The sequence below is a fragment of the Neomonachus schauinslandi genome, chromosome 10 (assembly GCF_002201575.2).
Source record: "Neomonachus schauinslandi chromosome 10, ASM220157v2, whole genome shotgun sequence".
Lineage (NCBI taxonomy): Eukaryota > Metazoa > Chordata > Mammalia > Carnivora > Phocidae > Neomonachus > Neomonachus schauinslandi.
The window spans coordinates 108,771,004-108,792,159 of NC_058412.1; the positions used below are offsets into that span (position 1 = coordinate 108,771,004).

The window sequence follows — 21,156 nt, forward strand, 5'->3', positions numbered from 1 at the left end:
TAGATAAATACAGGCAGCCACAGCTTAGGTGGCAGCCACTTGTTCAACCTGAGCAAACCAAGAACTGCCCTGGGGTTCTGTATAATCTTCTATTTTAAACCACTGGTAAGAACCATTTTTGAAAATCGCTGTTCAAAAATATTTTAATTCATTAGAACCGTGCCAGGCAGACATGGGCTCTCTGAACACACCTGGGGCACACCCTGCCTTCACCAACTACACCAGCCGAGTTTCCTAGTGATCCTAGGTTTGACACACCTGTCTCCCTGCAAGACTAGATGCCCCTCAAGGGCAGGGAGATGTGCAAGGGAAGCCAGGTTCTTAAAGTCAGGGGTCAGAGGCTGGTGACGGGGCTAGGCAGGGCCTGTACTTCTGCCTGGTGAAGGAAGGTCCACGAACCTGTGAGGTGCCTGCCTTTGACTGCTTCTCTGTGTGCCGTGGTCTGACCACGGCGTCAACTGGGTCAGCTGAGTGCTGGACAACTGCCGGACTCCTGCTTCCACAAAGCTCTTCTAACAGCTCTTCATCACAGTCTAAACAATTGCCTTATCAATATATGACTCCTCACCCCCACCCCAGAAAAAACAACCAACTCTAAAAGGAATAATATTCTGATGAAGAAAGTTCTCAGAAAGGAAAACCATTCTCCCCACTCCATCACCACTACCATCTCTGCATCCCCAACAGATCCTCGCAGAGGAGCTACTCCACAAAGGAGCTACATTTACACATTTGTTGAACTGGATGCACAAGATCAAAATGTGGTAGAGCTGGAAGAATCCTGCTCTGGCGGTTCTCAGATTTGTTTGCTAATGGAACTTGATCTGATACACAAATTTTATTCAGAACTTCAATATGTAAAAGGTAAATGTGATCAACCAGTTCAGAATCAAAGGGAACTTCGCAGTTTGCAACACATTCAGAGGAAACATGGTACAACACTGGGACTTGAGGCAGCAGAAGCTGAGGACTAGAGCACTTACATGACCTGTCCGAGTTGACACGGGGACTTGGGCAGAACTGACATACACAGTCCCCACCTTCTAAATCCCACGGGGTTCTTTTCTCATTAGCTGGGCTGTGTGTCAGCAGGCTCTCACCACTCTGCCCTCCCTCCCCCTCAACCCGCACATCACCACTGGGTTGATTCTTCCCTCTAAAGCTCTCCTGATCCAGCAGCACTCCTCAGCCCCCATCTCGTGACGGCGCCCTTATGGCTTCAGCGGTGGTTTTCAAGGTGTTCTGCACGTCACTGCTTTTAGGGGTTTTGTATTTCAGGCAAATTTCAATTTTTAGACACAGATTTTCTATCATTTTAGAAATTTCACACTAAATATAAGTTTAAATTTTAAAATAATCAATGTGTTAATTTATATTATCAGTTAGCCAGCTTTTTTAGAGAGACATAAAAACCTTCCTGTTATTTGTACATATACTTTGGCTTCTCTCAGAAGTCACAGACTAGAAAAATTATACCCTCCTCCTTGCTTTGTTGTTGGTGTTGCTTCACATGTGTGCTCATCAAATACACAGTCCAGGGGAGCCACACGGTGATGCACCTGCTTGGCTGATGTTCCCACAAGGGCCACTGGCAAGCTGAGTCATAGTGCCCGGCACACAATAGGGACTCCCTGAATCTCGATTCATGAACTCAGTGTCAAGTGAACCCCCAGCAAGTATTACCATGATAACATCTTAATATAGAGAGTTTTCATGCTTGTGTTGAAGTCTGGGGTGCCTCTTGCCATAACCCAAGGTATGCTTCAAATTCTGGCATAAAAATATGTACACCCCACACTTGGACAATGACATTTTACTGCTTAGCATGGCCTATCTACCCTGTTCTTTGGCCTCATTAGTGAACCTCTGAAACCCAGAAGATGACCTTAGTTCTCAGTTCAAAGATATGCTGGAGAGAATTCTAAGCCAAAGGAAGTGGAGAAATATAAGGGCACATTAGTCCCCTGATTTCCTGTGTCCTTGGGCTGCTCGTGTACTATTTATTCTGTTACCTCCTCACTGACATGAAACAGCAACTACACTAGCCCCATGTGAGGAATACAAACAAATATTTGTTGAATTGATTTCTTTTTAAAGTCAGGGAACAGGGCGCCTGGGTGGCTCAGTTGTTAAGCATCTCCCTGCAGCTCAGGTCATGATCCCAGGGTCCTGGGATCGAGCCCCACATCGGCCTCTCTGCTCAGCAGGAAGCCTCCTTCTCCCTCTCCCACTCCCCCTGCTTGTGTTCCCTCTCTCGCTGTGTCTGTCAAATAAATAAATAAATAATCTTTTAAATAAATAAATAAATAAATAAAAATAAAGTCAGGGACAGAAAATGTCTGAGAGAAAAAAATCCAGAAAGTCAGCTGCAGATGAAAAACTGACAGCTATGGCTCTCTAAGGGGATGTACATTTTAGAAAAATGTATTTTATAAATCCTCTATCAAGGAAAAGGAAGAAAAATGGTTTTGAATTCCCATGTATTCAAAAACATAATAAGCAACACAGCTACTTATTGTTAATAAAAACGAAAATGCCAAAACAACAGAGAACACTCCATATATTTAGTGTTAAGCTGTTTCGTTTAACTACTAATAGAGAATACACTTGCTAAAAAAAAAATACATAATTGGTATTTTCCTCATTTTCCCCAGGCTACTCTTCATTTTCTGTGTATTCTTCCAAAAAGTTTCCCTCACCCATATTAATGCACACACACACACACACACACACAAACTAGATCTGGATTCAACAAATAACTCCTGAAGGCCTATGCGATGAGGAACACAAGGATCAAGGTTCACGATTTAAATTTTTCACAGAAATAATATCCAATATACTACTCACAAAACATTTTTTAAATATAAACTTGATACTACTACCACGATTTTATAGATCAGGAAACTGAAACGAGGGGTCCAGTACTCGACCCAGAAACTTACCCAGTGGCTACAGGAAACCAAGTCAGGCCTAGCGCACAAGTGACAGAGGACTCCAGAACTAGTACCCTCTCCGTGAAATAAAGGTGGTAAGTGACAACAGAAGTTTGCAATCTAGGACATAAGTCTGAATTCAAAAATCTAATAATGATTAACCAGTACTTATGTGATAAAACTTACCTAAAGGCAGCAACTAGTGGGGCATAAATTGAGTCTCCATCATAAACATATAAATGGTCCCAACTACACTCTGTAGCAAAATGAGTGAAACGAAGTCTCATTATTCTATTTGGCCTGAAAAGAACAAAAAGAGCAGTTAATAACCATCATAACTATAAAACATGTGAGAAGAAGATAGAGATCGATTTTTAAAGAACTTACAGGGAGAGAAGAAATAAGGGCACATTAGTCCCCTGATTTCCTGTGTCCTTGGGCTGTTTGTGTACTGTTTATTCTCTGTTACCTCCTCACTGACATGAAACAGCAACTACACTAGCCCCATGTGAGGAATACAAACAAATATTTGTTGAATTGATTTCTTTTTAAAGTCAGGGAACGGGGCGCGCACGGGTGGCTCAGTCGTTGAGCATCTGCCTTCGGCTCAGGTCATGATCCCGGGGTCCTGGGATTGAGCCCCGCATTGGCCTCTCTGCTCAGCAGGAAGCCTCCTTCTCCCTCTCCCACTCCCCCTGCTTGTGTTCCCTCTCTCGCTGTGTCTCTCTGTCAAATTAATAAATAAATAATCTTTTAAATAAATAAATAAGGAAATAAATAAAAATAAAAAATAAAGAATAGTATATAAACGACATTCCTTCATTTGTCAAAGATTTATTTCATACTTACTATGTGCAAGAGACCACTAAGCACACAATGGTAAACAAAATCGCCATGGTCTATGCCTCTCTGGGCCTTACAGTCCACACAGTGGCTGTTCTTTAACAGCCTGTGAACCAACCCATTAGCCCTTCTGTTTCTGCACTTCCTTCCTTACTCAACTTCAGATTCCAGTGTCATTTCACAAACACAAGTGCCAGTTCTCTATACTTGCCTACCCTTCTGCGTTTGCATGGAACTACATGGCAAAGGCCCAGTCTAGAGGACACCAGTTATCTGCTCTGACTTAGATTAAATGCAAAGAAAACGAAGCCTACCACTGGGTCCTCCAGAGGTCCTCAAGACCACCGCGTAGGCTGCTTTCGGGACCGGTCACAGCTCACCAACTTCCACCTGGCACTTCAAGTCTGCCAGCAGTGCTACTACTCATTCTCCCTCTCCTTCTGTACAGTTGCTGCTCACTCCCAATTACTGTTTCAAACCATTCGCTCCCACCTCCCTGCTTCAGCTCAGCACCCAGACAAAAATCTCTCAACTCCCCATTTTCCAAAACAGATACACCCACCCACTCCTCTGTCCATCTCTCAAACACTTCACATCTCCCTCCCATCTGGAACTTTCCACATCCTCATTTTAATTTCCTTAAGTACCACATATTTTACAAAAAACAACAAAACATAAAAACGTCAAATCTCAACTCTCCTTCCAGCTATTACCTCTCTCTGCTGAAGAGAGTGAACCTCCACACAAGACTTCGCTTTCTCGGTTTCCTCACATCCCACTCACCCTCTTCGCTCTCAAACCTGGCCTCCACCCAAACACTCCACTCAAAAACCTCTTGGTAATATCAGCACCGTTTATATCCTGGTGATGCCTAATTATATGTCTCCAGCCTAGGCCTTCCCTCTACACCACACTCGTCTACCTAACATCTCTAAGCAAACAACTAAGTAAGTTCATAAACAAGTGAACTCAGCTGATGATGGCTACCGTGAAGATATGAAAGGAATGCGATGTGTACAACAGGTGGTAGGGAATTACCCCAGAAACCTTTGGAAGAGATGAGAACGACAAGAAATAAGCCGTGTGAAATGAATAGGGAACCATGTTTCGGACAGAGGGAACAGCAGAGTCTTCAAGTCCAAGTGAGAAAGGGGTTAATGTGTCCAAGCAACACGAAGAAAACCAGTGTGTCTGAAACACAGCAAAGAGAGGACACCACATGAGATGAGAAGCGAGAGATGGGCAAGGGGCAACAGCAAAAGCTGGGAGGCCAATTTCAAGGCTATCACAGTGGTCCAGGAAAGACAGGATGGTTGGTGTCTCACAACGATTGTAGAGATGAAGATGAAAAGAAGGGAGATGGAGTGGGAAGACGTTCTAGAGGGAAAACGGGCAGAACTTACGGACAGGCTGAATATGGGGATAAGGGGCAGAAGGAGTTAAAGGTTTTGCTCAGGCTGAGGAGGAACCACCAAGAGCACCTTCAGAGGAATGCTGCAGAAGGACGTCAGATAGGAATGAACTGATAGGAAGCATAGGGGCAAACAACTCCTTAGAGCAGCAGTTCTCGAGCTATGGGCCTCACAATGCCGGGAGGGGCCCTGGGACTCTTTTAGGGCAGTCTACGAGGTCAAATCTATGTTCACGATAATCCTAAAATGTCTATGAGGTCAAATCTATGTTCACGATAATCCTAAAATATCACGTGCCTTTATCAGCACGTTGGCATTTACTAACGGTGCAGGAGTGATGGTGGGAGAAACAAACTGCCGGCACCTTAGGACAGCGAGGCGGAAGCACCAAAATGGACCAGTAATCACTGTTATTCTTCACCACTACACACTCACAGAAAAAGGAAAAATGGGTTTCACGTAAGGATATCTTTATTAAGTGGTAAAAACTATTAATTTCATTAAATCTTGACCCACGAGTACACATCTTTTGAATATCCCACCTGACAAGACAGGAAGTACGGACAAAGCACTTCTGCAACCTAACACAGGACAGTGGTCTCAAGGAAAATCACTTTTGCAATCGTTTGGGTGGTGAGCTGAACTAGTTGCTTTTTTCCCCAGAATGCCATCTATCGTTTTTACTTAAAAGAACAACTAACAAACTATGGTTATGCAGACTTGTATATTTGGTAGATACTTTCTTAAAAATGAACAAAGGGGGCGCCTGGGTGGCTCAGTCGTTAAGCATCTGCCTTCGGCTCAGGTCATGATCCCAGGTTCCTGGAGCCCCACATCAGGCCCTGCTCAGCAGGAGGCCTGCTTCTCCCTCTCCCACTCCCCCTGCTTGTGTTCCCTCTCTCGCTGTCTCTCTGTCAAATAAAGAAATAAAATCTTTAAAAAAAAAAAAAAATGAACAAAGCAAGTCTATCACTTCAAAGAAAACAACTGACAGTACTTGTTGCCAAAGATAAAATGTAAGCTTTCAAGCAATAATTAGTTATGGAAAATTTGCATCTGCCACCCAGATGCAACTTCCCAATGCTTCAAACTTTCTGATGAGATTAATGGTGATGTTAACCAAGTGATTTTTCACATTATATCATGAAATATATCAAAATTTGGAAGATCTGCATAATTCAGTGAACATGATTTTCCAAATAACCCATATATCCTGTTACAAAACCATGCAAGGGTTAAAGAGCCATTCCAAAGTACAAGAAAACCAACAGATTTTAACTTAAGTTCCAAAAGTTCATGAACATTGTTTCAGATTCCACACTGCAATTTACTTTTAAGAAATCAGCACTTGTCAAGCTTTGATGTAGTATCAAAGAAGACCATCCAAAATTATTTAGAAGGGTTATTAAAATATCCTTCCTTTTCCTACTACATATTCAAGTGAAGACTAATTTTCTTCACATACTTCCACCACAATAACATATTGTAACAAAGTGAATGCAGAAGAAAATATAATAATCCAGCTATCTTCTATGGAGCCAGACACAAGAGATTGTACAAAAATGTAAAACAATACCATTCTTTTCACTGATTTTTTAAAAATACAGGGTTTCCGGGCACCTGGGTGGCTCAGTTGGTTAAGCAACTGCCTTCGGCTCAGGTCATGATCCTGGAGTCCCGGGATCGAGTCCCGCATCGGGCTCCCTGCTCAGCGGGGAGTCTGCTTCTCCCTCTGACCCTCCCCCCCTCATGCTCTCTCTCTCATTCTCTCTCTCAAATAAATAAATAAAAAATCTTAAAAAAAAAAAGTTTAAAAAAAAATAAATAAAATAAATAAAAATAAAAATACAGGATTTCCTTTTTCATAAAAATGTCACATGTGCTGACATAGAGTAGGTTTATCATGCCTTTAAATGAGTTAATGAAGAGTTTCCTTAGTGTTAATTTATTATATAATAAACACAGAGATAACCCACAGAAACAAAAATTACTTGGAATTCTCAAAATTTAAGAGTGTAAAGGGGTCCTGAGACCACAGAGTTTGAGAAACACTGCTTTAAAGATTTGCCATTAAGAATGGCGCCTGTCAGGACTCCTGGGTGGCTCAGTTGGTTGAGCGTCTGCCTTTGGCTCAGGTCATGATCCCAGGGTCCTGGGATCAAGTCCCACATCGGGAATCCTTGCTCAGCAGGGAGCCTGCTTTTCCCTCTGCCTGCTGCTCCCCGCTGTTTGTGCTTGCTCTCTCTCACTCTCTCTCTCTGACAAATAAATAAAAAATCTTAAAAAAAAAAAAGAATGGCGCCTGCCTGGGTGGCTCAGTCAAATAAGCAACCAACTCTTGATTCTGGCTCAGGTCCTGATCTCAGGGTCATGAGTTCAAGCCCCACACTGGGCTCCATGTCCAGGGTGGAGCCTACTTTAAAAAAGAAAAAAATTGCCATGAAGAGAAGAAGGCAAAGGCAAGAGCTGAAGGGTACAGGGGCCCAGAGCAGAAGCCATCTGAACAGTAACAGGTATTTTTATTTTCCTGACCCCAATAAAAATAGGTACTTACAAAAAATGATATAATATTGTAATTTTCTACTGCTTTAAGCAAACCATTTCAAATATTCAAGAGTTTTAACTATTATAATTGACACTATACAAATTTCTGGTGTATGTAATTCATTCACAGCTTTAAATCCAACCCAAAACTTTTTTCAGATTAACAATGAAGATTAAGAAAAATGAAATCAAATTCACTTGTCAGATGAAAACTTATCAAATGAAAAATATTTTTAAGTACTTTATGTTACAGATTGTTAACTGTGCTTGTAAAAAAAAGTAATGCCACACTGAGCTCAGAAAAAAAAAAATTAAACCAGCCATTACTACTTACTGTCCTTCAATGAGCCATGTGCACTTCGTTTTATATTTATAATTTCCAGGTCCATCTGTTACAAACCCAGAAGATCCAGTTAGTCTGTAATGCAAATTAAAAAAAAAAAAACTTAAGTCCATCAAAATTTCACATATCAATATCTTTCTTAATTCTCAATTCAATACAAGTTAAGCATAGTGGGTACATTAATGCATAACCAGAAGAAAATCACTGGATAGTTAATGGTCAGATTATACAAATCTAGGTGAAAAGAATACTTACCATAAACTTAAGAAAAGGGGGTACAAATACATTAAAACCAACAGGAGTAAACAAAAACATATCTAAATCTTTCTAGCTGAGATAAGAATCCATACTTTGTACCATGAAAATGGCTGTAAGAACTTACTTATAAATATGAGTTAGTTTTTAAAAAGTAAGATCACACAGTTACAGGTATAATTAAAATGTATTTAATACAATAATACTGTGGAGAACATAACTGAGATGGGCAAGCACATCAAGCCACAACACAAAATGGACCCATCACACTCATCTTGCTTCTGAAGGCAATCTACCACACCCATGAGCAGTGTCCATCAGCACCTGTCTTCCCACACACCTGCTGAATACGAAGTTCGTCAATATTTTTAGGTCTTGCCAATATGATAGGCATATCCTGAAATCTCATTAATGTTTTGACTGGACTAACCTTGAAGCTTGAATATCTTCTCATATGTTTCGGTCATTTGCATTTTCTCCTTTGTGAATTAAAATTTCATATTCTGTGCCCACTTTACCACCAAGTTATCTTTTCCAAATTAATGTTTAGGAGCTCTTTTTATATTAAGGAGCTCCCATCTGCATGTTAAATACACTATAAATATATTTTCTCAGTTTACTTTTTTCTTTATATTTTGTGTCTGTTATCTTTTGCTATATATAACTTTTTAATATTTAAAAAGGATGCTATTTCCTTCCTCACTGCTGTTTCCAGATCATTTTTCCTCTGTCTTCCATCACCAATGTCAGCCTTTCTGAAACAGATGTTCTCCTCTGGATCTGCCTCCCCTACTTTCTGAGTTAACTACTGACATCCCAGTTACTCCTTCTCACCCACTGATACCAGCATCTAGTTCACTGTCTTCCATTCAACTATATCAACATCCAAGATGTTCCAATCAGAACCCAAGCTCTCCATTTCTTAACTTCACCATTAACGGTCTTTTCGTCCACCCCACATTAATCATCCACTCCTCTGGGCCCTGCCATTATCTGTAACAGCAAAAGCACCAAAATCTTCATTTTAGGCATCCTACGTTATGACCACTATCTCTTTTGTCTCAAGCTCATTTAGCCTAGCTCCCCTTTTCCAGGAAGTCATCAGCTCTAAGGGGACCTCCAATCCACTGATCACTTCTTCACGTTCATCACCCACCACCCACACATTTGACTTTCCCACTTACCTAGTTAAGATTCCATGGTCCATCACAATTATCATCACCTGCAAATCCCTTGGCTTCTTTCCCCTTCTCTCCCTCTGCTGTACTTACCTGGAGATTGATATCTCCATGCCTTACTCCCAATATCCATTTTACCCCCAAGATGTTAGTCTGAGCCAATCATGGTTTTCTGTGCCCCCTGCCAATAACTGATTAGAAACGTGTATCAGTTAAGATTAGGTCCTAATGCCCTGTACCTCTGAAACAAGATAGTAGGAAGGGAAAAATGAAGGGGGGGCTGGGGAATCGGAGGGGGAGACGAACCATGAGAGACTATGGACTCTGAGAAACAAACTGAGGGTTTTAGAGGGGAGGGGGGTGAGGGAATGGGTTAGCCCGGTGATGGGTATTAAGGAGGGCACGTACTGAATGGAGCACTGGGTGTTATACGCAAACAATGAATCATGGAACACTACATCAGAAACTAATGATGTGGGCGCCTGGGTGGCTCAGATGGTTAAGCGTCTGCCTTCAGCTCAGGTCATGATCTCAGGGTCCTGGGATCGAGTCCCGCATCGGGCTCCCTGCTCCTTGGGAGCCTGCTTCTCCCTCTGCCTCTCTCTCTCTCTCTCTGTCTCTCATGAATAAATAAATAAAATTAAAAAAAAAAAAAAACTAATGATGTAATGTATGGTGACTAACATAACATAATAAAATTAAATTAAAAAAATAAAAAAATAAAAAGATTAGGTCCTAATGCAACTGACAGAAAAACGTAAATAGTAATGGCTTAAACAAGATATAAAGTCCAAAGGAAAGAAATACAGAGCACATAAGGGATTTCTATAATCATCAGGGACCTAATGCTCTTCTGTCTTGCTCTGTCATCCTCAACATGTGGCTTCCACCCATAATCCAAGATGGCTGCTCAAACTCCAACTTTTACTCCCACATTCTACCCAGCAGGAAGGAGGAAAAGAAAACAAGGTGCACATCCCCTCCCTCTAAGTCAAACAGGACAATTCAACTTCTATCCCGTCAGCCAAAAGTTATTGACATATTTAAATGTAAAGGGAGGCTGAGAAATATAGCCATTATTCCAGATGACCATGTACTCAATGAAAAATCAGGATTCCCTTTACTAGCAAAATGGAGAAAGGCAAAGAAGGGTCATTACTAGTCTCTGTCATGGCACGTAATCTAATACTTAGATGTGAGGGCAAATCTTGATGGAGGGCTTCCAGGAACTATTTTTTCATTCTTAAGAAAGACAGTGAGATGTATCACATAATCTCCCCTTTGAGGAAGGACTTACTGCCTCGTCAACAGGCAGCCTCCAAGTGTCAGTTCCTTGAGGAGCTGCCCTGCCCCAGGTCACACCCTGCTCAGGGCAGCTCACACCACAGAGGGTAGAGAGGCTGGAACATTTCAATCCAACATGAAACAATTCTGACAGACAATCCTTTGCTCTAAGCTCCCCTTTGTCAGGCCTGCACTGAAGCTCAACTTCTTCGTTTGCCCAGTTCTGCTTCCTGCTATTTTCTCTCACAGATGTTATAACCAACTTGTGCCCCAAACTCCATCTCAGCAATGCAGCCATCATGCTACGGGGTTGAACACAAAGCCAACACCAAGAATGACAAACCAAAGGAATGCAAAGGTCTACGAAGAGCAGTACCAACCAACCAACCACAGAGGCCACTCCAAGTTTATGGGCTAATCAATTTCCCACTGGTTACTGGTTCATTGTGTATATGTGTGTGTGGACACACTTTAGGCCCTTCTAGCTCAGAAAGTTTTCTGGCTTTCTACTATGCTTGTTTTGCTCCTAAGAGTTTCTATTGATTTCACATACATAGACATACTCAGGTCTTTGCAAAGCAGCACCACTTTTAGAAAAGATACAGGTTGTTTTAATTTTAAATATTCACTTAGTATCTTTAAAGCTAGCATTGATGTAATTTTACAAATAATGAAGAGTTATGATCACTGATAGCCTTTTGTCAACTAAAGGACAATTCTCCTTTTGTAACTTCTCTCCCCAAGTACTCCCACCCACCCCACACTAAGATAAACATTTAACCACCTAGTAAGCATTCTTTTTTAAAGATTTTATTTATTTGAGAGAGAGAGAATGAGAGACAGAGAGCATGAGAGGCAGGAGGGTCAGAGGGAGAAGCAGACTCCCCGCCGAGCAGGGAGCCCGCTGCGGGACTCGATCCCGGGACTCCAGGATCATGACCCAGGCCGAAGGCAGTCGCTTAACCGACTGAGCCACCCAGGCGCCCCACCTAGTAAGCATTCTTTACTATTTTTCTTCATACTCATGAGCCCATGACATATGCACAGTTCTCTTCAATTAATTTTTGGCTACACAAATTATTATACAAACTTTTCTGCATCTTCCTTTTCTCCTACAACAAAACTTTTTGAGACTCTCTTCAACTAAACAGGTATTAGTCTAATTCACTTTTTCCACGAAGCATAATCTTCTAACCTATTGCGGTAGCATTTTTTTCTGCCCTTCTCCTACTAACATTCATTTTGTTTTCAGTCAGCTGGCATTATGCACATGGCTGCAATAAATATCCCTATACATATGGCCTTACTTGTGCTTTAATTTCTAAGAATAGAATCTTAGGAGGAGGATTACTGGGCCAAAGGAAAATGAATTTTAATTGTTAACCAAGCTGCCAAATTATTTCCAAAACGGCTGTAACGATTCACATTTGCACCAGCAGTACATGAGAGCATGCTATTCTCCATGTCCCCTCCGTATTAGGTATTCTTGTTTCTTTTAAATTGTTAACTTGAAATTTTCTGTGTTCTAGTGAGTGGCCAACATGTGTTTATTGAAAGGGGAAGGCCAGGAATATCAGCTACATTTTCAGGTCAAGCGTTATATTATCACTGATGATCCAGGTACGGACAACAGTACTGCCTGTGCTTACTTCCCCAGCAGTCACGCAAAGGCATCTGATTGAAACAGAAAGACTCTTCAACAACACGAAACCAGAAATACTGAGAATTAATAACTCCTTGCTTCTACCAAGCTTCCAGTTCAAGAATACACTGAGGGTGATTCTGCAATAGAAACAAATACAGGGAAAACGGGAACCCTCCACAGGAGGTGGGTTTCAAAGGAGTCACCTTATAATTATTTCTTTCTAATTATTAGTATTATTACCAAGCAATGTGGCCTATAAAAAAAAAAAACAAAACACCTCAACTTTTCTCACCTGTTTATAGATTTTCTTTGTGGTCAAGTGCGTTGGACATCGATAAACTTTGACCAAAGTTCCTTGGACATTGGGGAAAAAAAAAAATCTATCGTAGGAATGTAAACTACTACTGATGTGTAATTCAGTTTATTGAATGCACTAGTCAACTCCTTTATATTCTCACCTGTTACCTACTAGATCTATTTCTGAGAAAGGTGTATTGAAATCCCATACCATGACACATTTGCCATGTTATTTTTGCTTTATGTATTTATTTAGCCATATAAGCCCATAACTATTAAATCTTCATAAACTGTCCTTTTATCATAATAACCATTTATATAGTTTGATGTTCATGTTTCACCTTGTCTATTATTATAATTACTGATTTTGTTGTTTTCTTGGGCCATAGATCTTTATCCAACTCTTCATTTTTCATATTTCCTTATCAAATTTTCAAAGTTTCTTTCTTCAAACAGGACGTGGTTAGGTTTTGTTTCTCAGCCTAGTCTGACAGTTTTACTGGCACAATATAATTTGTCACATTTACTGTGACTGCTATACTGATTTGATTCCTTCCAACCAAAATTTTAAATCAATCTTAGTGAGGAGTAATTTATATACAATAAATGGCACTTTAAATGTACAATTTCTTAAGTTGTGACAAACGTATATACGTGTGGAACCCTCCCAAACAGCACATAAAACAGGTCTGTTACCCCCAAAAGTTCCTTTGACCCACCCTGCAGTTAATCTCTCCCAACACTGATCCTATTTCTATCACTATAGACCAGTTTTATACAACATGATTTAATAAAACCATACAGAGACCCTCTTGTGCCTTGCTTCTTTTGATCAGCCTGATGTTTCTCAGTATTATATCAGTAGTTGGTTCGCTTCCTATTGCTGAGTAGCATTCTAATGCATGAATATACCGCAACTTGTTTATTCATTCTCCTGTTGATGGACACTTGGATTATGTAGTTATAGGCTCTTATGAATAAGGCTGCTAAGAACACTTGTGTACAAGCCTTTGTGTGGACATGTGTGGACATTCCTCTTGGATAAATACATAAAAGTGAAATCACTGGATAAAATTATAGATATATATCAAATTTAAAGAAACTGCCATAATTGTTTCCTAAGTGGTTATGCCATCTTACACTTCCATCATCAAGGAATCTTCACTGTTCCCAGGTCTCCCAGTACACCCCTTGCCTCAAGCACAGGTAAGATTCTGCCCATCCATTTAGCAATATATTGACCTTATGGAGGTCAGGAAAATCTACTATACATCACACTATCCAGGATCTGAAGCTTCATGGTCTTTGTCCCTTGCTACATTGGCCTGGCTACATACCAGTTCTCTGTCTGGGAGGATCACAACAGATCCTAGATCTTATAGTTTCCTGTAGGTCCCCTCAGCAAGCTGGCTCAAGAAAAGCAGAGTGCTTGCAGTTGGAGAGCCAGGGAAGCAAGCTTCATTTAGACTGCCATGTTCCTTTTTTTTTTTTTAAGATTTTATTTATTTGACAGAAGGAGACACAGTGAGAGAGGGAACACAAGCAGGGAGAGTGGGAGAGGGAGAAGCAGGCTTCCCGCCGAGCAGGGAGCCCGATGCGGGACTCGATCCCAGGACCCTGGGACCATGACCTGAGCCGAAGGCAGATGCTTAACGACTGAGCCATCCAGGTGCCCCTAGACTGCCATGTTCCTATCAGGCTGCCATGTTCCTCATATCCCTCTTGGTTCCTCTTCATGGCTAAAATCCATTTATGTTTGGATTTTCTGTTGCTTTCAAGTAAAACCATCCCAATTACTAATTTTACCAGTTCTACGATGAACACTTTTCCCCTAATAGCTCAGAAATCAGAATGTACTATAAACTCAATGGCATGTCACAGTTTAAAGGAAGTGTTTTTTCTTTCTTAGTCATACACAAGATAAGGAGGCATTTTACATTCAATGGCATCTTAGCGAGCTGAAGTTACACATATGGCAAACTCTAAACCTGGTTGAACCCAACTCTGCTTACTCTGCATGTGCAACCAAGTAGCTGGATAAAACTAGAGACACAACATTGTACTGACTGGTCTCATTACACGTTTATAAACACACATCTCAAATAAGTTCTCAGTACTGCAGGACAACAATCTTTCCACTTTCCTGGCCAGTTCACTTTTATACCTTATTATCTTTCAACTTCCCTAACCCTCCTCCCTCTTTTCAATTTCAACTGATGATCAGTGGATTGCTTTACTCATTTCATGTGTATTTCCCCCCAGTGGAACATAAACCTCATAACAGTAAAGACTTTTGTCTCTTCTGTTCACTATTTCCAGTGCCTAGAAGCGTGCCTGGCATCTTAATGACACTAAGTGAATAGCAGTGGAAGAAATAAATTAGAAGAACTATATTTTCTCTTCCCATTACTAAATGCATGTACTTTCCCCTAGTTACAATGGATAAACTATCTAAATTCATCTAGGGTTAAATCCTCTACCTGGGCCCAGAATTCTCAAATTCTACTCAATCAAGGGCACCAGCAGAACAAACCTAATTCCAACCCCAACCCCACACTTCTCTCTACTGGATCAGCATGAGATGAGCTATCAGATTCCCTTCTTTAAAAATAAACTTTCTCCATCTTATATTCCTATCACGCTACTGCCACTTCTGTGCTTTTACAGCAAAAGTCTTGAGAATTATCTACTCTCACCGACAACTTTCTCACCTACTAATTTCTCAACCCATTCCAGCTAGGCTCTAACCCTAACTTCCCCAGCCCCACAAAATCCTTTAGTTAAGGTATATGAGCATTTGAAATAGTTGATGCCTCCCTTTTTCTTTTTTTTTTTTTTTAAGATTTATTTTTGCCAGAGAGCGAGCGAGCACAGGCAGGGGGAGCAGAAGGCAGAGGGAGAAATGGCTCCCCGCTGAGCAGGGAGCCCGATGCGGGGCTCGATCCCAGGACCCTGGAATCATGACCCGAGCCGAAGGCAGACGCCTAACTGACTGAGCCACCCAGGCACCTGATGCTTCCCTCTTTCTTTCTTTCTTTTTTTTTTTTTTTAAGATTTTATTTATTTATTCATGAGATAGAGAGAGAGGCAGAGGCAGAGGGAGAAGCAGGCTCCCCACAGAGCAGGGAGCCCGATGCGGGGCTGGATCCCAGGACCCTGGGATCATGACCTGAGCTGAAGGCAGATGCTTGACTGAGCCACCCAGGCGTCACATGCCTCCCTCTTTCTTAAAAAAACACTTTCTTCACTTGGTTTCCAAAATCCCCCACTCTCAATTCACAGCTTCTTCTCAGTCCCCTATGGTAAATCCACCTGCTTGTCCCAGTCAGTCTCTAGTTGTAGGAATGCCCCAAGGCTCCACCTCAATCTGCTTCTCTGCACGAAGTCATACTGATCTTATACTGTCGCAAAACTTTAAATACCACCTTATACATATTTTTAAGAATGAAATTTTCATCTCTATGACGGTAACACCATTCTCCTGGTTATCCCAGGCAAAAACTCTGAATAATACAATCATATCCTCTGTCAAAAAAACAAAAACAAAAAAACCTTTCATTTTTTTTTTCCTTTCCAATATTTGTGACTTTATTATTTTTCAGGCCTTGTTACAATTAGTTAAGATCTCCGTTATCATATGGAAAAGAATTGGTGATTGGTAAGAATTGGGTAATGTCTTGTTCTCAATCTCAGGGGAAAACTTTCAGTATTTCACTGGACAGTGTGGTATTTACCCTAAGTTCTTTGCAAAACCCTTACTTAATACCAGATTAAGGAAGTACCTTTCTATTCCTAGTTTACTAAAGATTTTTAACATTAGTGAGTGCTGAATTCTAGTTTTTTTAAAAAACTGTGTATCTAATGACCATTTGCCTTTTCTCCCTTACTCTATTAATGCTGTGAATGATATTGATTTTCAAATATTAAACTGACATTGAATTTCTCAAATAAACCCAAGTTGGTCATGATTCCATTTATATTTTGCTGGATACAGTTTGCAAATATTTAAAATATTTTTTAGCTTCATAAGTTAGACTGGCCTGCTTTTTGTCAGGTTTTTTCCTTTTTAAAGATTTTATTTATTTATTTGACAGAGAGAGAGAGTACAAGCAGGGGGAGCGGCAGGGAGAGGGAGAAGCAGGCTCCCACTGAGCAGAAAGCCCGACTCAGGGCTCAATACCAGGACCCTGGGATCATGACCCGAGTGGAAGGCAGACGCCCAACCGACTGAGCCACCCAGTGCCCCATTTGTCAGGTTTTGATAACAAAATTACGCTCGTTGTATAAAAATAGGAAAGGAATTTCACCTATTTTCCTATCTGTAGGAGAGTCTGTGTAAGATTGTTGATATTTCTTGTAAAAGTTTGGAAGAATTCACTGGTAAAGCCATCTTGGTCTGGAGGTTTCTTTTGAGCAACTTGGTTTTACTAGAGTTTGCTATTTCATCTAAATTTTTCAAATTTATTGGAATAAACTTATTACTAATATCCTATGATTTTTCCAATGCATGTAGGATCTATAGTGATGTCCTCTTTATCATTATTGATCAGTAATTTGTTTTCTTTTTCTCTTTATCAATCTCTCCAGCAGCCTATCAATTTTGTCTTTTCTTTTATATATATATTTTTTTTATTTAAGTAATCTCTGCACCCAACATGGGGCTCGAACTTACAACCCTGAGATCAAGAGTCACACACCCCACCAACTGAGCCAGCCAGGCTTCCCTCAATTTTATTTTTCCTACTCTAATGACTTTGAGTATATTTTGTAGTTTTTCTATTTTCTTGAGATGAAAACAGATCACTGACTTCCAACCTTTCTTCTTTTTTAGCGTATACATTTAAAACCCTTTCATTCTCAGCATTGCATTAGTTGTACCCATAGTTCTGACATATAATACTTTCATTATCATTCAGTTCAAAATTTCCAAATTCCCAGGGTGATTTCCTTTTTGATTCATGAATATTTTGAAGAGCACAGTAACTATATGGTGCCAATTAGGACAAGTGTTTTTAAAATCTTTGTTCTATTAATTACAGAGAGGGGTGTTAAAATATTTTCTAACATCAATGGATGTTTAAAAAGCAGGAGGAAAACCTAATGAGGAGCAGGATATATGCATGGTTTTCAAGTGTTTCCCCACATATTGCTTATTGGTAGCAAGGAGGCAATAAAATAATACTTAGATATTGAAAAAAAAGAGAACACTCAAATAGGAGAACGAAATTAGTATTAAAAAATAAGGGAAAAATAGGTGTCATACACCTCCAGGTATGAGATCCTGAGAAGGGCCATCCCTTCACCTATGCAGTATTCTGACCAAGGATGCATAACTTGAATCTAACCATGAGGAAATATGAAACAAAAGCAAAATAAAGAACTGGATTTAAACGGGGAGGGGGTGGATGTATTCATGAAAGAGTGTCAATATCATTTTTTAAAAAAGAAGGCAGTAGAAATGGTCTACATCAGGAGTCAGCAAACTACAGTCCTTAGGCTAAATCCTGCCTGCTGATTGTTCATGTAAATAAATTTTACTGGAATACAGCCATGCCCTTTTGCTTACTTATTGTCAATGTAACTTCATGTTACAAGAGCAGAAGTGAGTAACTGTACAGAGACAAAGCAGGAAATATTCACTATCTGGTTTTTACAGAAAAGATTTGCCGACCCATGTTCTAGATTAAAGTAGGCTATAGAGACAACAATTAGATGCAGTATCCAACCCTAGATTGGATCTGGTACTGGAAGGGGGGTAAGCAAATAATATAAAGGACATTATTAGGTCAACTGAAAAAATGTAGTACAAACAATAGATTAGATAAAGGTATTGTATCAATGTTAAATATACTGAAGGTGAAAACTGTACCTTAAGACTTAAGTCTCTTAAAATGATCACTACCCTTAGAAAATACACACTATTTTATTTTATTTAAAGGGTCAAGAGCCATGAGATACATATATCTTATTATCAAACGGTTTCAAGAAAAAACATTGTGTTTATGTGTGAGAACACAAGCAAGTTCACAAATGACAGACTATTTTTCAGCCCTTGTCTCTCTGTGCTTCTGTCTAGGAATGTTTTCCCAACATACCTTACAGTTCATTGATTCTCTCTTCATCTGCATCTAAGATTCCTAAAATCAGTTACTGTATCTTCAGTTTCTGTTAATTCTTTTTTATATTTTCTAACTCTTAAAAAAAAAAAAGAAGGTCTAGTGATTTAAATTCTTAAAGTGATCATTTATTTCAAAGTCTGTTTCTAATCATTCTTTTTTTTTTTTTTTTTTAAAGATTTTATCTATTTGACAGAGGGAGAGAGACAGCAAGAGAGGAAACACAAGCAGGGGGAGTGGGAGAGGGAGAAGCAGGCTTCCCGCTGAGCAGGGAGCCCAATGCGGGGCTCCATCCCAGGACCCTGGGATCATGACCTGAGCCGAAGGCAGACGCTTAACGACTCACTCTTCTGTGTCTCCACTAATGTCCTTTTTCTATTCCAAGATCCAATCCAGAATGCAACACTAAAGTTAGTTGTCATGTCTTCTTGCCTCCCTGAACCTCTTTTCAACAATTTAAATTTTAGTTGAGATAATAGATTCACATCTATTATAATAATGCAGTTATAAGAAATAATACAGAGTGATTCCTTATATACTTTGATCAAGTTCCCTAAATGGTAACATTTTTTAAAACTACAGTAAAATACCACAACTAGAATACTGACGTTGATAAATCAATCTTATTCAGCTGTCCACAGTTTTACTTTTATACTCGTGTGTGTGTGTTTTTAAGTTCTACACAATTTTGTCACTTGTGTAGGTTCATGCATCCACCACCAGTCAAGATACTAAATGGATCCAGGGGCGCCTGGTGGCTCAGTCAGTTAAGCGGCTGCCTTCGGCTCAGGTCATGATTCCAGGATTCTGGGACTGAGCCCCACGTCGGGCTCCCTGCTGAGTGGGGAGCCTGCTTCTCCCTCTCCCTCTCCCTGTCACTCCCCCTGCTTGTACTCTCTCTCTAATAAAAGATAAAAAAATCTTAAAAAAAAAAAAAGATACTAAATGGATCCAGCACAAGGATTCCTCATACTGCCCCTTTGTAACCACACACACCCTCCACATTCTTAACCCCTGGCAACATTTAATCTGTCATTTTATCTTTATGCGATGTTCCTCTTTGTCTCTGATAATTTTCTTTGCTCTGAAGTATAATTTGTCAATTATTAGTATAGCTATTCCTACCCTTTATTTTTTTTTTAATTAATGTTTGCATGGTATATTTTTTCCCTTCTTTTACTTTCTACCTACATACGTTGTTGAATTTGAAGTGACTTTCCTACAAGCAGGATGTAGTTGGATCACATTTTTTCATCCAATTTGCATTTCCATTTTAGGTAATTATTACATTTATAGTAATTACGGATATGTTAAGCCTTAAGTCAGCCACTCTGTTATTTGCCTTATATTTGTTTTCTCTGGTTCTCATTCTGTTTCTCTCTTTTTGTCTTCCTGTGGGTCATTTGAACATTTTTTAAGAGTCCATCTTGATTTATTTATATTGTTTTTATATTTTTGTATGTTTTCTTAGCAGTTACTCTTGGCACCAGAATACACACATGTGACTTAGAACAATCTACTGGTAATGATGTTCTACTACTTTTAGTGGAGTGTGGCAACCTCACTTCCACTTAGGTCCTTTATCTTCATCATTTTATTTTTTAAAAGATTTTATTTATTTGAGAGAGAGCACATGCATTAATGCATTGGGGGGGGGCAGTGCATGGGGGTAATCTCAAGCAGACTTCCTGCCCAGCCCAGAGCCAGATGTGGGGCTTGATCCCACAACCCCAAGATCACGAACCTAGCCAAAACCAAGAGTTGGATGCTCAACTGACTGAGCCACCCAGGAGCCCCTATCTTCACCACTTAAAATATCATATTTAGTACCAGATGGTTTTTAAAGACTTTATTTGAGAGAGAGAGAGAGCAGGGGGAGAGGGAGAGAGAGAATCTCAAGCAGACAGCCCACTGAGCGAGGAGACCAACACAGGGCTCAATCACATGACCCCAAGCTCATGACCTAAGTCAAAATCAAGAGTTAGATGCTTAGCCAACTGAGCCACCCAGGCATCCCTGGTTTTGTATTTTTTATTCAGTCATCAAATATGATTGCTAACCCTCAGGAGGAAAAGGAGAGTCTATTATTATAATATGTACCTGTATTTCTGCTCTCTCCATTGTTCCTTCTTTTTTCTTAATGCTACAAGAGTCATTCATCATTTCTCTCCTGTTTAAAGAACTTCCTTTAGCCAATCTTTAATGATAGATCTGCTAGCAACAAATTCTTTTCATTTTCCAACATCTGACAGTGTTTTTATTTCCCTTTAATTCCTGAGGGACAGATTTGCCGAATACAGAATTCA

At 40.1% G+C, this 21,156-nt stretch overlaps 1 protein-coding gene across 1 annotated transcript in view; it reads right to left on the reverse strand.

The window, feature by feature from the left end:
- The window catches only part of ATRN (attractin), a 164,307-nt gene that overhangs the window by 110,955 nt on the left and 32,196 nt on the right, over positions 1-21,156 (reverse strand). Inside the window, exons 2-3 of the mRNA XM_021689144.1 lie at positions 8,067-8,150; positions 3,120-3,233 (exon numbers count right to left, since the gene is read on the reverse strand). Of these exons, the coding sequence (XP_021544819.1) occupies positions 3,120-3,233; positions 8,067-8,150 (198 nt within the window). The remainder of the gene's footprint in view (positions 1-3,119; positions 3,234-8,066; positions 8,151-21,156) is intronic.